General features: G+C 41.5%; 1 protein-coding gene across 2 annotated transcripts; it reads right to left on the bottom strand.

Annotated features, from left to right (window-relative positions):
* Positions 1-1318: 1318 nt before the first annotated feature.
* On the bottom strand, positions 1319-16939 carry BRK1 (BRICK1 subunit of SCAR/WAVE actin nucleating complex). 2 transcript variants are annotated; one of them, XM_030307385.1, is made up of 4 exons: positions 16779-16939; positions 8498-8580; positions 8228-8237; positions 1319-1484 (listed from the first exon to the last, which is right to left on the bottom strand). In XM_030307385.1, the coding sequence occupies exons 1-4, from the start codon at positions 16894-16896 to the stop codon at positions 1357-1359; spliced, it is 339 nt and encodes a 112-aa protein (XP_030163245.1). In that variant the 5' UTR covers positions 16897-16939; the 3' UTR covers positions 1319-1356. The 2 variants fall into 2 exon arrangements, with proteins under 2 accessions (XP_030163245.1, XP_030163246.1); XM_030307386.1 differs by lacking the exon at positions 1319-1484 and having other exon boundaries at positions 7275-8237; positions 16779-16932.
* Positions 16940-17380: the final 441 nt, after the last annotated feature.

Raw genomic sequence — 17380 nt, 5'->3', positions numbered from 1 at the left:
GGGCTCATTGGCAGACTTCCCAATCCAGTTTTCTTCTCATTGGTTTTATATCCTGCCTCTAAGTCCAGGACTCCAACAGTCCTACCACTTAGTGAAAATCCATTTGGAGGCCCAAGCCAAAGAGAGACATATATTTATGCTCATAGACCAACACTACAACCCTAACATTTAAAAGAAATGGCAGGGGCGCCTGGGTGGCGCAGTCGGTTAAGCGTCCGACTTCAGCCAGGTCACGATCTCGCGGTCTGGGAGTTCGAGCCCCGCGTCGGGCTCTGGGCTGATGGCTCAGAGCCTGGAGCCTGTTTCCGATTCTGTGTCTCCCTCTCTCTCTGCCCCTCCCCCGTTCATGCTCTGTCTCTCTCTGTCCCAAAAATAAGTAAACGTTGAAAAAAAAAAATTTAAAAGAAATGGCAGAGGGAGAATGGACAAATAAAAATTTTTTGTTTGGCTATCCTCCTGGGCAGCTGTTCTCAACCAAATCTGCCAAAGCAGAAGAGGTTTCGATTTGTGATTTTAGATGTATGATGACCCATTGGAACAACTTCATTCCAGTTTCTTCAATTGCCTGACAAGAAAGACTGATGCGAAATTCTCCACAAACCATACTGGAAAATGGCAACCCTATCAAAATGAGAGGCTTATTTAGAATTTGGAAATGAATAAAAATGCACGGGGCGGGGGGGCACCTGGGTGGCTCAGTCAGTTGAGTGTTTAACTTCTGCTCAGGTTATGATCTCACAGTTCGTGGGTTTGAGCACCGTTTCAGGTTGTGTGCTGACAGCTCAGAGCTTGGAGCCTGCTTCAGATTCTGTGTCTCCCTCTCTCTGCCCCTCCCTCACTCATTTCTCTCTCTCAAAATAATAAACATTAAAAAATTTAAAAATACAGGGGGAAAAGCTATCAAATTGTATGTATAGTGTGGTGACCTTTATGCAGTTATTCCCCCACCCCCATTTTTTAGAATATAGTTTTATTACCTTTGTAATGAAAACTAAATCAGTTCCTTTTTCCCCCAGTCTTGAGATATAATTGACCCAAATCAATTCTTTTTTTTTTTTAATACTTTTTATTTTTAAGTAATCTCTACATCCAACATGGGGCTTGAACTCATGACCCCGAGATCGAGTTACATGGTTTTCTGCCACCCCTGGGTGGCTCAGTTAAGCCTCTGACTTCAGCTCAGGCCATGATCTCGCAGTTTGTGAGTTCAAGTCCTGCAATGGGCTCTGTGCTGACAGCTCAGAGCCTGGAGCCTGCTTTGGATTCTGTCTCCCTCTCTCTCTGCCCCTCCCACGCTTGCACTCCATGTCTCTCTCCCTCTCAAAAAATAAAACATTTACATATAAATGTTTTATTTTAAAAAATTGGAAGCATGTATAAGGGTGTGCAGACGGTGGTCAGAGGAGTGTGCTGGATTAGAGGTTCATCATTTCCTGCCTTGTTGAAAATGATGGCAAGAGTCCCATCCAAGGAGTCAGGCAAATCTACAAAGGAACACCAGAACCTTGGGTGATTTTGCCATGGAGTTTCCTTGAAAGTACATTATACAAAGTATCCTGATGGCTTCCAGCAGGAAGAGTGGCCAGCAGGGATGACCTCCAGCTATATTCAACATCAACATGGAAACATTTGTGGAGGAAAACCCCAAGGAAAGATAGGACTTCCTGTTAAATTACAATGGTTCAGAGACATCAAAATTTACAAGATTCATTCCAACATACCCTCATTTGTACTTCCAGGTTAGTAAAGTGAAACATACCAGTTTAATAATATTACAGAAATGCCTACATCCGTAAAATGAGAGCAGTTATTTAAATGCAAGGCTTAAGACTGATATTACATCATTGCAAATAATTACAAAGACTATTTAAGAGGAAGGAAAACATGTTTTAGGATATACCAAGGAAAACTAGAGGCTTTATTGTTCTTACATTACACTTTCCACTATGCAAAAGCAAACATGAAGAGAGGAATAGAAGAAAATACACCTAAATATTTTAATATAACTGGTTATTTCTCTCCCCTTCTATTTTAATGTCTTTTATAAATTTTCCTTTAGAAGGATACATTCTGCCTTGTTTATATTTTGACCAATTAGAAAATACAAAGAAGTACAAATAATAAAGCAAACACTGATAATCTCACTGTACAAATTCAACAGTATGTTATCATATTTACTTTTTTATTTTTTCAACAAAACATATGATGAGGCTAAAATCCCCTTTAACATCCACTCTGGTCCCATTTCCCTCCTTCCTCCCCAGGAGCAATAACTATCTCAAGTTGGACGTGTATCTATTCAGGCTCTTTTCCCCCCTAAATTTATTTTAAATTTACATATAGAATTCACATTTTGGTGTATAGATCCAAGTTTTGACAAAACAGTCACGTAACCATCACCACAGCTAAGATACAGAGTATCTCATCACCCCCAAAAGATGCTGTGACCAACCTCTACCTGTAGGCCTAAGCCTTGACAACCACTGATCTGTCTTCTGTCCCTCGTGTTGCTTTTCCCACAATGTCATTAATGGAATCACGCAGTACATAGCCTTTTGAGCCTGGCTTTTTACTTGGCATAATCAATTTGAGATTCATCCATGTTGTATCAACAGCTTATTCCTTCTCATTGCCAAATGGTATTCTGCCATCCACTCACTAACTGAAGGATACTGAGTTGTTCCCAGTTTTCAGCAATCATGAACAAAGCTATTATAAACATTTGCATACAGGTTGTTTTGTGTGTGTGTGAACATAAGTTTTCACTTGTCCTAAGTGAGAATCATCTAGGAGTGAAATCGTTGGGTCACACGGGAAGTGTGTTTTCCCGCAGTGGCTCTATCACTGCATTCTCACCAGCAACGCAGGCAGGCGTGTTCCAGTTGCTCCACATCCTCGCCTGCACTTGGTATTAGTTTTTTTGTTATTTTAAAGTTTTAGCTCTTTTAATAGATCGTATAGTGGGAATTCACTAAGGTTTTAATTTGTGTTTCCCGGTGACTGGCAATGTTGAGTATCTTTTCATGAGCTTATTTGCCATCGTTTTGTCTCTGAAGCCCTTTGAACATTTATTAGATTTTTTATTGATGAATTTTGATAGTTCTTTTATCCAGGCCAATTTTTAGTGCTTCTCATACACTTATGCGTACCTATAATCTATATGCAGTATCGTATGACTATCACAGGTGTTTAAAAAAAACAAACAACTAAAACTAAAGTAACCAAATAACAGAAAAACTTGACTCTGACAAATAAAACTTTAGCCAATGATATCTTTCCTATTTAATAAAGTTGATACTGCATTGTTCCTCTATGTTCTTTTTTTCCTGAGTTTTTAAATGAAATGTCATTTTGGTATCCTCTGGGTTGTTCGGGAAAATACCAGTGAACCATGACTCCATTATACTCTCTAAGAGCAGGATCTATATGTCTGTTTCTCACCATTTTATCTCCAGTGCCTTACGCACAGGAGACATACAATGTATTTGATGCTAATAAACAACTTCTTAGGCATAGTGTTTGTCAAAGCCAAACTGAATTATTGAATTAAACATTTTCTTTTAAAAAAAGTATATTAATAAAGTGTTTCTCCTTATAATGCACTTATTGTCCATGTGAACTCTTAAAGTCACACTGGGATTATCACATTAAATGAGTTCAAATTTGGGGATAAAATAAATACTCTCAATTCAAAAATATGTTATATGAATATATATAAATTCTTTGTACTATTCTTATAACTTTTCTACAAGCCTGAAAATTGTTTCACAATAAAATTATTTGTTTAAAAACATGTTATTGTTGGGGGATGCAGATTAAGGCACAATAACAACCTCATACTTGGGTCATCTCAACAAACCCAAAGGTGCCCAAAGAGCCACAGGAAACCCTGCCCCAGAGTTTTTTGATGCAAACACTGATGCCAAAGGGTGACACTTAGCTAAACGTGACAGTTGCTCTTTGTTCTGTCAGGTTATCAATGCGTTCCAAGGAGAGGCTGATAAAGGACCAGCACTGCACAGAAAACAGAAACCTGATGTGTGAGTCCTTGAATAGCTCTGCACAGAGCAGGGATAAGGAGACCTGGGTTTTAGTTTTGGCCTGGCCTGACCAGGTAAGTGGATGGGCATGTCACACAACCTGTCTGGATTTGTTTATTCATTTCTAAAATGGCAAGAGTAGACTTGATTATCCCTAAAATTCTTTCTCGTCTTAGTTCTGTGAGTTTTATTGCTAGCTAATCCTAATCTTTAGACAACTTAGTATTAAGGTTAGCTTTTCTTCAGAAAATAAACCTGAGAGCCCTAAATCACCTGATTTTCTGTTATATAATCTACTTGACAACCACACCTGCCTTCAGACAGCAGCTGTATTTTTGTACAGTTCCTAATGGCACCGACTGTCTACAAACTGCCAGAGTAACTCACATTCTCCAAAGCCAAGTTTGGACAAAGATTTTCTCACATGCAACAGTCTGAAACTGAGTACAATAGCTGGGAAGGAGCCTGGAGGTGAACAATGGCCTTTCTGTCCCACTCAGCATGGCCTACAATAACAAATACTGTTTATAAACATGCCTTCAGCTTTATGAAATAAAGGTGGAAAATTCAAAGTACTAAGTAACAAGAGCAACATAACAGAACTTCGTACGTCTCTAATGCCAAAAACATCAATTCCCTATTTCTTCCTGCTTCTGAAATCTAGGTCAAGCTTAGTTTTTCAAGAGATTGAAAACTGTTTTATTATCAAGAGATGTGTAATCCTCATAGCTCACTGGCTCAAACCCCCTACTTTTTAGTTTTTCGATAAATATGCAAATTAAACCAAATTGCAGGGCAGAAATTATTTCCAAGTATGAGAGAATGAAGAGGTTCTCTTGAAGGTTCCTATGGATGGTGGAGAGATTTGTCATAGATAGCTCATTTCCCACTCACATTAGAAAACAGGAAAGTCCTTCAGATGTCATAAGGAAAGGAAGAGAGGCACCAGGCGGGTAACTTCCCTATGTCAAACCTCAGAAGAAAATGAACTCAATCTAGTTTTTCATTATGATGAGGTGACTGAGAACAACTGGAATTTAGCAAATCTGAGCATATTTTACCCTTCTGCAACTCTATCTTCTTACAGTTCAAATCAAAAGAACTACCCTGTCAACCTCTTAGTTTTGTTATAAGCACTGAACATTAGTGTTTAAAAGAAAGACCAGAATGATTTAATAAATGCAGATTAAAATGTAAAATAGAACTTTATCATCCTCAGTAATGATAAAATATTAGTATTTTGGAACTGTTACTGCTTAAGTTGAAGAAGCTGACACCCTGGAGACAAAAATAAATGGTTGTTTAACCTAACAATACGGACTGCAATGACCTGTGAGCAAAGACTCATATGACATGAGAGTAAATTCCAGTCTCTGGAGTCTGACCAGATAAGGTCTTTCAGAAGGGGGATACAGCTGCTTCTTTTGGCTCAACCCAAAATAGCTGGAGGAAGCACTAGAGTGGATTAAATTCCTTAGGCAAGGCTTCCAGAACATACAGCATAAAATCAAACCTTCAGAGAAAGGAAGCGGTTAGGAGCAAAACTACGCAACACAGACATAAATGCAAACGGTATTTGCCAGACACAGCAAGGACAGCCTGTGAAGCCTTCTTAACAAAAGAAAAGATGGAAGCATGTAAGGCTAACACAGGTTTGTAGTGTCTCGTGTGAGGACAGTGAAAGGGCACTGGCCTGGGAATGAGAAAATAAATTTTAGATTTCATATACCACAGTCAGAATCAAAGAATGGTTAGAACAGTCTGAGTCAGGTAGGTCCAGGTTCAAATCCCAGTTCCTTCCCTTACTTCGTATGGCTTTGGACAAGTTTTAGCCTGTCAAAACTAGTTCGTCACCTATTACACGGAGATAAGAATGCCTACTTCTTCAAGTCTGAGGATTAAATGAAATAAAGTACAAAAAGCAAAGAGCACATCTAGCACACGTAATAATAAATTATAGACAACACAAGCTACATATCCTTGAGCAAACCAGGGCCTCATTTTATAAAGGGAATGGTAACACAGAAAAGCACTCTCACACCTAGAAGTGCCAGAGGTGATGAAGGGGTTACTACCAGCGGGAGGCTGTGTTCTGTGTTCCCTTGTTTCCCACATCAAATATTACTAGTTGTTTTCCTTACAACCAGCAAGTTACCATTAGCAACATGGCATTACTTAGGACACTAACTTTTTTTAGAAATGTTACTTCAGTATCAATAAATTAACAGATTAGTATCCATACAACCGTAAGGAATTTATTGAGCATTTTATAAAGGAAGGGTTTTTCCTGTTTCTGTTGGTTACCATCACTTTTTCCCCTATCACTAACTCATGGTATAGTCCTTGCATATAGCAGGAACTCAATAAAGGTCTGCTACTCTGACTGCGGAGCACCAGATGACCTACATCTTGAACTTTAGAAAGTACTTACTTCATCCTGGACAGGGCAGAGCTATTATGAATAACGAACTCAAGTGACTCAAGTGACTGTTAAGAGCACTGTACTGATGAGCTCAACAGTGTTCAAAAATAACACTTACTATAGGAAAGGATGTCAGGTTTGTCTCCATTGAAAAATCCCATTTTTAAATGAAGGTACTACTTAAAATGACCTTCCAAAGGTCTAAGCAGAGGTTCCAAAAGATGTGACAATGCAAAGCAGCTTGGGCTCTACAAGTCAATTTAATTGGTGTTTATTGACCACCCGCCTTCCTCAAGGCACCTAGCTGGGCAATACAGGAAAAGGTACTCATGTATATTACACCAGGTAGACACTACACCAGAGAATGACTCATAACAAGATCAAATCCAGAGCTGAAGTGTAGTGTTAGCATGGCAAGATGGGATGGGAGGGATTGAGAAAAGGAAAAGGGCAGTACTAAATGAAAAGTAAAGTCTAGGAGAACTTTCTAGAAAAGGTTTGACTCAAGCTACCCTTGAATAGCAAATACGATTTGAATGGAGGGAAATGTGTGTGCTTGGAGCATAAGGACTTCTATGTGACTGAAACAGAGATTCTACATAAGAAATAAACCTTTAGAAGTAGGGTGGCCTAAGTTCATAGCAAGTTTTGGATTCCAGAATGAAAAGTTTTAGACCCTTCTGTTTAAACTCTTTGCTTTTCAAAAGAAATAGACATTTAGCTCTTACCTGATAAAACTAATAGTCTGCCCTGGGCTGCGGTTAAACTGTGTGGATGCTGGCATTTCAGGAGACTAGAAGCATCATGCCTGATTCAGTGCTGTAGCTTTTATTGGAGCATAACATGCCTACATAGTAAGTACCTGGGAAATGTCTGCTGAATGACCAAATGATTCCCCAGGATGTATCAGTCAGCTAAAAGTCCAAACATGGAGGGGCTCCATCTGGTAGGCAACCTAGACTTTGATCAAAGAGCAACATCTGAGAGTTTTATGTCAGAGTAATCATCCCGCACGTCAGATTTCTGTGGAATGGGTGAGCCCCATCTCTAGCTCCTCTCCCCACCACAATCACAGCAGTCAAATAAAGTTGAGGAGTTTATTAGGGAAATATGAGAGGCAAAGACACCCCAAGTGACAGAAAGAAAATTCTGAAAATGTCCCTTCAAGCCAAGTGGGGGCCTGGCCTTGACCTCCCCAAAAGGACAAGAAACTGGTGGGTTACCAACAACATTCTCTTGTGGCCACCTTGCCGGGGCATAAGTGTCTCAGATAGGACTGCCTCCCACCCCCCCACCAAAGGTGGAAAGGAGACAAAGACTGTTTATAGAACCAATGCAGAGGCAATGAGAGCTGTAAGGAAAGTGTGTGTGTGTGTGTGTTGTGTGTGTGTGAGAGAGAGACAGAGACAGAGAGAGAGAGAAAAGGAGGTGGGGAGGACCTTAACAAAGAGTCCCAGGCGTCTGGCTCTGCACGCCTCAAATACGTTGACAAACAGTTCTACAAAATGTTACTTAAAAGGTAAAATGCCTAATGTTGTTTCCGAGAGTTCCCCTGGACTTCTTCCCACATGCCACATCACACACCGATGTACATGGCAGAGCCCAAAGGCCACGCTTTTGAAAAAAGAAAAACAAGAATAAGCCCTGTTGCTCTTTAAGGAGAGAGGAAGGAGCTGAGGCTGCTGGGGCCTTTCCCACGTAGGCCTGTGTTCTGTAAAGCAACTTCCCAGCAGCAGCATGGCACAGTTCTAGGTGAGGGTCTCACCTTTTGTCACCTGTCAAAGGAAATTGACAATTAGATAAATTCACAAAGAGTAAAAAAATCTTTTTATAGATCCTAGGTAGTTGGGAGTGGTAAGAAAGATAACAGCTTTGGAGTCCAGAAACCTGGGTCAAATCCAGGGAACTGAGTCCATTAACTTCTCTAAGGCTGTTATTGCTTCCATGTTTGTTTCAGTAACAAGTAGAAATGTGCATTCTCTCTGCACAACCCCTGCCTAGCGTCATGAGGAAGTACCTTCCCTGACATACTCACCCGTGCTTCAATGTACTCTATTCTCCGTTCGAGGGCTGTCAATTTCTCGTTTAGTGTTGCAAGTCTTGAACGACAAGACATATCTGGTAAAAGGAGACTGATGTTCAGGATTAATGTCATTCCAAATACAGACACACACACACACACACACACACACGCGCGCGCGCGCGCGCGCACGCACGTACACACAGCCCCTAGCTGAAGAGGAGGAATGATATATCATGCAGAGCCCAAATGAGAGCAGATGGGCAAAGCAGGGGAATGCAGAAGAGGTGAGAATTATATTAGGAACACAGCTGCTTAGAATGGACCTGCTGAACTTCCTACCAAGGGTGGTAGGCAGAGAAAATAACCCCTAAAGATGTCCATGACCTAATCCCCCAAACCTGTGAATATGTATCCTACACGACAAAAAGGACTTTGTGGATATGATTAAGTTTAAGGACCCTGAGATCCAGGATTATCCAGATGGACACAATCTAATCACAAATCCTAAATGTAAGAGACAGGGAAAAGGTGGAGGAAGAAGAGATTCAAAGTGTGAGGGGAACTCAACCTGCTATTGCTGCCTTTGAAGATGGAGGAAGAAGACCATGAGCCAAAGGATGCCAGTGACCTTGAGAAGCTGGGAACAGCCCTCAGCTGAAAGCCAGCAAGGAAATAGAGATCTCAGGCCTACAGCCACAAGAAACTGAATTCTGCCAGCAACTCAATGAGCAAGGAAATGGATCTTCTCCTAGAGTCTCCAGAAAGAAAGGCAGCCCTGCTGACACCCTGATTTTAGCCCAGGGAACTGATGTTGGACTTCCAATCTACTCAGCTGTAAAACAATAAACTTATGTGATAAAAGCGGCTAAAGTTATGGTAACTTGTTATGGCAGCCAGTAAAAACTAACACACCAACACTGTACAGGTGGCTATTTGCTAAAACGCAAACCAAGAGTTTCAAGAAAGGGGAAGCAACAAGAGGAAGAAAATAATCTCAACAGGGAGGAGAAACAGAGGCCAAGAAAGCAGCAGAGACTGTGGAGAGGAGGAAAGGCATCACTGCTTTTGCTCTAGGAAGGTACTTAATGTGTCATCACTATGTGTGCAGGCATTTCAGAATGAGAAAAAACTTGGGAGAACATCAATACCCTGTGAAGCCCACATTCCATCTGTGGAAAACAGCAAAACTCCTTTTCTTCCTTTATCCTTCTAATCTTCTTTCTCTACCTCATCCAAAATGAAACCTCAGATTTCCCCTAAAATACCTTTTCCTCTGCAAACTCCTCTAACAGAAACCACTTTACTACTCTTTCCCCAACCATTCTCAACACATAGGAAAAAAGGTTTCTAGACATGCTAATTATTTCCTACCCTTTCAACTTCACTGTTTGCTCATCCTCAATAATCTTCACTTTTTAAGCCTAAAATATCCTCTCTCCAAGACAATCTCCCACTCAATGATTTAACACTTAGCTCACAACTTCCTCTTCATCTCTTCCTTGTTATGCAAAAGCACTTGGGCATCTATTTCGACAAATTTTCCTTCACCCAGATTTTGCTTCAACCCCATGTCCAAATCTTCTCCATGTCCAAATCTTACTCATCTTGCCTGTCTAAACATTCTCCTTCAAGGTTCACTTCAAATTGGGCCTCTGAGAGGTCTGTGACAGATGGATATAATTCTCCCTCTGCTGTACATTTATGGTTGAATTTATAGTTTATGTACTTGGTCTTAGTTATCATTTCCCCCTTTGAATACAGATTTAACAAATAAGAATGTTCACCACTTGGGGCGCCTGGGTGGCTCAGTTGGTTAAGCGTCCGGCTTCGGCTCAGGTCATGATCTCACAGTTTGTAAGTTCAAGCCCCACATCGGGCTCTGTGCTGACAGCTTAGAGCCTGGAGCCTTCTTAGAATTCTGTATCTCCTTCCCTCTCTCTGCTCCTCCCCTGCTCATGCTTTGTCTCTCTCTCTCTCTCCCCTTCAAAAAAATAAAAAATAAAAAATAAAAAAAAGAATGTTCACCACTATTACTTACGAATGATTTCATGAAGTAGGGCATATTTATGAAAGACTATTAAAACCAACCATTAGGGGCGCCTGGGTGGCGCAGTCAGTTGGGCGTCCGACTTCAGCCAGGTCACGATCTCGCGGTCCGTGAGTTCGAGCCCCGCGTCGGGCTCTGGGCTGATGGCTCAGAGCCTGGAGCCTGTTTCCGATTCTGTGTCTCCCTCTCTCTCTGCCCCTCCCCCGTTCATGCTCTGTCTCTCTCTGTCCCAAAAATAAATAAACGTTGAAAAAAAAATTAAAAAAAAAAAATAAATAAAACCAACCATTAAAAATTACAAGTTTGCATCTTTTTAACAAGTCACTAAAAAAACAAACAAAAAAGGCATCATTTTAACAAATCATTAAAAAACAAAACAAGGGGTGCCTGGGTGGCTCATTTGCTTAAGTGTCCGAATAAGAGTTCAAGCCCTAGGTCAGGCTCTGTGCTGACAGCTCAGAGCCAGGAGCCTGCTTCAGATTCTTCCTCTCCCTCTCTCTGTGCCCCTCCCCTGCGCGCAAACAAAATTACAAGGTTGAATACTCAATGACACGAGAAAATGCTCATGCTACATAGCCCAATGATATTTATATATTTATAATTTATCATTTATTTCCATGTCTGCTCCCCACTAGAATGAGTTCATCAAAGGCAGATACTGACTCTTATTAATCTTTGAAATATTAGTATCTTGCCTGGCACAGAGATGTTTTTGAAAAAAAAAAAAAAAAAAAAGATGGATTCTGGCATATTGGTATCAGTAGAACAAAAAATTGGCTCTAGTGTGACTCTACTAATTCTACAAGTGGGGAAACCAAAGCCCATCTTGGATAACTGATGGGACAAAATAGTAAGTAGCACAGCTGAGTTCAGAACCCAGTTCGCTTACTGCCCTGGATGGTACCTTCCCATCACACACAACATTACCATCTTTAGGAACCTCTGAGGCCGTAATTTATCCCCCACATCTCTCTCTCTCTCTCTCTCTCAAGTTTGTTTATTTTGAGAGAGAGAGAGAGAGCATGTGCAGGGGAGGGGCAAAGAGAAAGGGAGAATCCTAAGCAAGCTCTGTGCTATCAGCGCAGAGCCCAACGCAGGGCTCAAACTCACGAAACTGAAATCATGACCTGAGCCAAAATTAAGAGTCAGACACTTAACTGACTGGTGCACCCAGGTGTCCCTATTCCCCACATCTCTTTTTTTAATGTTTATTTATTTTTGATAGAGAAACAGACAGAATGCGAGGTGGGGGGAGGGGCAGAGAGTGAGACACAGGATCTGAAGCAGGTTCCAGGCTCCGAGCTGTCAGCAGAGCCCGATGTGGGGCTCGAACTTACGAACTGTGAGATCATGACCTGAGCAGAAGTTGGACACTCAACTGACTGAGCCTGGAGTCCCCTCCCCACATCTCTTAAAATATGCTTATAGCCTGACTCTTCCATTTACTGGTTCCTTTTTTTCTTTTTGTTTCCATACTAGGTATTTTCCCACTCACCCATCTTCATTATTCTTTTTTTTTTTTTTTTTTTTTTTTTTTTTTTTTTAATTTTTTTTTTTCAACGTTTTTTATTTTATTTTTGGGACAGAGAGAGACAGAGCATGAACGGGGGAGGGGCAGAGAGAGAGGGAGACACAGAATCGGAAACAGGCTCCAGGCTCCGAGCCATCAGCCCAGAGCCCGACGCGGGGCTCGAACTCACGGACTGTGAGATCGTGACCTGGCTGAAGTCGGACGCTTAACCGACTGCACCACCCAGGCGCCCCTCATTATTCTTTTTTAAAAATAGCTTAATTGATATATAATTTATATACCATGAACTTCACTTGCTTAAAGTATACAATTCAATAGTTTTTAGAGCAGAGTTGTACAACCATCACCATAATCTAATTTTAGAACATCCTCATAATCCCTACATGAAACCTTGTACCAATGAGCAGTCATTCCCCATTCAGCCTTACCCCAACTGCTGGCAACCATTCATCTTTCTGTCTCTATGGATTTGCCTATTCTGGACATTCTCCATTCCTCTTTTAAATCGTTTTTGTTTATCTGCTAGTGCTGCTTCTTCTAATTCCTAGATCTAGCTTGAGTACAAAGACCTCAGCACCCTCCTTTTCCTGGATCCACCTTCACTGCCAGGACGGCCCAACAGGACCAAATCTCTTTCAATCTGGTTTTTAGCAGCTCAAAGGCACACCATGTATGCTATTCAGTAAGAGCATGAATGTTACCACTAACAACCTGTCATTTCCCATAAAAAGAAACATGCCAAAATTGTCTGCAGGGGGGTGGGGTGGTGAGAGGGAGGGTTCCTTCCTGGACAGCTGTTTCTGTTCTAGCTCTGTAAATTTGGTAATGAATCCGAATCCAAGAACAACACTATGTTACTGACCTAAATGGGTAAGCACTGTTGAGAAATATATAACCTCCAGAATATATAACTCCAGAAACTAGTCATTATTTCAGATCCCAAGAAATACATATTGATTCAAGCAAAACACTGAAAGCACTCAGCAGCTGAACAAATCTGAAACCAGAGTGCATTTATGAGTGTGTTATCACCAGACTTTAACTGAAGACACCAGCAGTCCTAGCCAGGGTACTTGATACTGTGTATCCATTACCACTACTGACAAATGCCAGTTACCAGCTCCTCTGAACTCTTAATGCACATAACCTTAGCCTGCAAAAATCAACACTGTCATTCTCTTGAACTGCTGTTGTAGTTACGTCTTACTTCTCTGACAGAATTCTAAATTTCTCAGGAGTGGCTACCATTTATTCTTATTTATTCCTTTTTCAGAGGATGTCACATAGCTGGGATCATAACAGGCATGCTACATTTGTTGGCTAAGTATAAAAACTGACATTTAGAAAAATATCACTTATTATTTTTGTTACACTTCTCTGCACAGATTAGCTTTAGAATCAGATAAAATGGTATAAAAATAAAAAGCTATCTTCCGTGACAATCTGTTTTTAGAAGTGTCCCCAATTCAAGGTACAGAACAGGCCAAGTGTTTGGGTGTTATCACTGCCTTATGATCTATGGGTTCTCGGGTTCAGGTGGGTGGTCCACCTCTATTACTCTCACCTGCTGGAATCACAGGGTAAAAGCTATTTAGTCATTAGCTAACAGTTTACTCTGCAAAGTACATGGCCTACAGAGACTCTCTGTGGCCGGGATGGGGACTGGAGGATTGCTGCCATTTCCAAAGAGCTCCAGATGCCCCCTCAAAGTAAACTCCTGATAAATCTCTGTACCACCAAATCATATTATTATAAATTCAATACAAGCCCTACATCTACACATCAGAACTGAGGAGTCACACTAAGGACTTAGAGTGGGAAAATATATCCCTCACAAGTTCATCCTGAGTCATTCAATGCCAAGACAATATATTCAAGTGTTACATGATTTATCCAGTTTCTCGGCCTGTTGGTCCTTGTCGAAACTCTTCTATCAATGATATGCTCAGTCTTCAAGAACTTGCCTCAGGTACACCTAAGTACTAAGTCAAATGGCTTTAGCTTTTTACCTTGCTTCATAATTCCATTCTTAATTGCAATTAATTGTCATTTTTCTTTAAAAGGACTAAATTCATTTCCCACAATCTTCAAAAACTATTTAGTAATTACTCCAAACATTAGGCCACTAGCATCGCATTAAGGGAGAATAATGGCTTAAGCTAAGGAAATCCTTAAGATCCAATCCTCAACACTGGAATTCTGTGTGACTTTTCCTCAGTCTAGGACTTGTTGAAATCTCAAATAAAAAGAAAAGTCTTTATCCTCTATTTGATCACAAAATGTGATTCACACATTTGATAAAATTTCAGTGCAGGTATTCCCTTGTTTATAAAGCAAGAAAAGAGGCATTTCTCCCCTGCAAATCCAGAGCTCAAACTCTTCAATTTCCGGTCAGTTCCAAGACTCATCTGCTATAAATCTAGTGACTATAAGATGCCAAGAAGATTTATGTCAAAGATAAATGCACATGAGGGGCGCCTGGGTGGCGCAGTCGGTTAAGCGTCCGACTTCAGCCAGGTCACGATCTCGCGGTCCGCGAGTTCGAGCCCCGCGTCAGGCTCTGGGCTGATGGCTCGGAGCCTGGAGCCTGTTTCCGATTCTGTGTCTCCCTCTCTCTCTGCCCCTCCCCCGTTCATGCTCTGTCTCTCTCTGTCCCAAAATAAATAAAAAAAAACGTTGAAAAAAAAATTAAAAAAAAAAAAAAGATAAATGCACATGAATTAAAAGTTTATTAATACAATTCAGTGCTCAGAAATGAAGTTATTACGTTACCCAGATCCAAATCCGGGGAAGTGACATGCTAGATCACTTTTAAATTTTGAGTAACAGCCCCAGCGTTACTTGTAATTTTACATGCTTTACTGATTTCACTGACATTCTTTGATTGGATTTTCTGATCCTACCAGATAGGTGAAGTCTTTTAATTCTGCTTTTTAAAGTTAAAACTCTCCATGTCAGTGATTTTTCCAACTACTTTCCACTGCCTTTCCCAACTAAGCCAAAGTCTCAAAGCTGTGATCTTATCTTTCCATCTTTCCCCTAGCATGCAATATTTTGGTTTCTCTTCTCCAGCCCTCTCTCTGAAGGAAGATTATGAGTAAAGAATGCTGTGATCAACCTCCAATAATAGTTCAACTCTCCAGGAAAGCAGGAGAAACCAATTATGAGAACTAACATTGAAAGAGTTTGCACAGAACTTAGGAAGAAAGAAACTGAGGAAACCCAGACTATCTGAGTAGCAGGGTAAATGGGTTCAGTATTTCTTAGATGTTTTCAGTTCACTGCAATCCATTAGTGTAGCCTCCGACTTGAGTCTCCTAGCTCCAAATCCATGTATCTTTTTTACTAAACCATACTCCTTCACTCATGGTCCTTAAACAATTTCAGGATACATGAGATCTATGATTTGTTGACTATCATTCCCTCCTACAACCTCTATCTATACCGAGTTATGGGTGCGAATATGTATCAATTGCATATATATTTATACTGTTTTCTCATGAATACTGCCCTCACCCTCATTCCCTGGTGAGAAAATCCATCATGCCAAGGCACATCAAGATTATAATCTTATACACTTTGTAAGTAAATACATTAATACAAAACCGATGTTCCGAAGCTGTCATTATTTCATCTTCAAGACAGAAATTCCTTGAAAGCAGGAAATGATTCTTATTCTCTGTCCGCCAGAGTGGAGCTTTGAGAGAGAGCTTTGTACTGAGATCTAGTTTCTCTTGCTGATGCTTTCTAAGAAAATTCATGTTCTCGTTACCTTACTCCTCAGAATGCATCAGTCCTCTGACTGGAAAATTAATTACTTTAAATCATTTTTATACATCAGTTTCCACTACTTAGTCTTAGTTGCTTGCGGCTGAAGTGCTGGAACAGGAGCACACTAGTTGGAAAAAGATCACTAGATGTCATCCTTACACCTTGCAATTACTTAAGTAAGTCTACCCAGGGCCTAGTTCGGCTAAAGAAACAGTTGGGAAGAAGATGGGATGGGAGTCTCTGTTACATGTTTGCTGTCCAGAAGGACACGGAACAATGCATCAAGAATTTAAGACTATCACAAGCAAGCCACGCCTAGGAAAGATTTTGCCAAAAGCAGTAGAATACCAACTATCGGCTAGATACTAGCAATATAGAAAGCTCCATATCCTTAAAAATCTGGACTTTACTTCTGATCTCGTCTCCTACCACTCTCAGGACAAGAAACACGAGAGACGGGAAGGGGCGACTAAAAGGCATGGCGCTAAAATGATCCTGAAAACGATGAGCAAACTTCAAGAGACTTACACAAGCAGCGACACGGCTGCGGCTGCATTCTGAAAGGCGCACATTGAGCGCAAAGTGGGAACTGGAATGGAAGCGGGTCACAAAGGAAGCAGGGAGGCTACTGCTGAGAGAAGAAAAGAAGAAAAGAGAAGAAAAGACGGTGGATGGAGCGATCTGAAGAGTCTGGAAAAAGGAAGGACTTGTTAACGGATCTGGGGTGATAGCAATGAAGCCGATGAACTCAGCCTGGCGCAGGATAACCCCACAGGCACTGCCCAGTGGAGCCTGAGGATCAGAGCGAGAGGGGGAAGGTGGACTCCGAAAGGAGGACGCGAAAACCAGCCCGGAGAAAGCCCCTTCAAAGCTTCTGAGCGCCATCGCCAAACTGCCTGAGTGGCCTTCGACCCACCCTCGCCTCCCCCTGCTCGCCCGCTGACCGAACGAGTTGAGAAAGTCCGCGATTTTCTTGATGCTGCTGGTGATGACCTCAATGTACTCCCGGTTCGCCCAGTCCTGGTGAATCTCCCGCTGCACCGGATCCTCTTGACCCGCCATGGCTGCCGCCTAAGGAGGAGCGACTGCGCAGGCGCCCCGACCCTCCAGGCCGGCAGTGCGTCTGCGCTGCCAGTCCACACCCATGCCTTGACACCCACAAATCCACGAACATTGTGATGCGCCTGCGCGATGTCAAGTCCTCGCCTGCGTTTTAGTTCTGCTCCCACGCCCCTGAAAAAAGTCGCATCAAAAACCAGCGGGGAGACTGGAATGCGCAAGCGCCGAGACACTCCCTACCCATCACGTACCCCACCCTGGGCGGTTTGGTCGTTGCGGGGCACGTGACCACGTGACACCCACTGCCCTAGCTGCTCCAAACTAAGGTTTGTGTCAGCAATAAGTTGGGTACAGTCAATTAAGCCACATTAAATACAACTCATTTTAAAAATGGCTTTCAACAACGCAATATGATGCCCACCTTGCAACCATCAAATGAACAAAATATTTTTTTCTAAACAATAATATCTAGTGGTGGAGAGGCGGA

This window comes from Lynx canadensis, chromosome A2 (assembly GCF_007474595.2).
Source record: "Lynx canadensis isolate LIC74 chromosome A2, mLynCan4.pri.v2, whole genome shotgun sequence".
NCBI classification, from domain to species: Eukaryota; Metazoa; Chordata; class Mammalia; order Carnivora; family Felidae; genus Lynx; species Lynx canadensis.
Note: the sequence above shows the minus strand (reverse complement) of the source record. Positions and strands in the feature narration are given on the sequence as shown.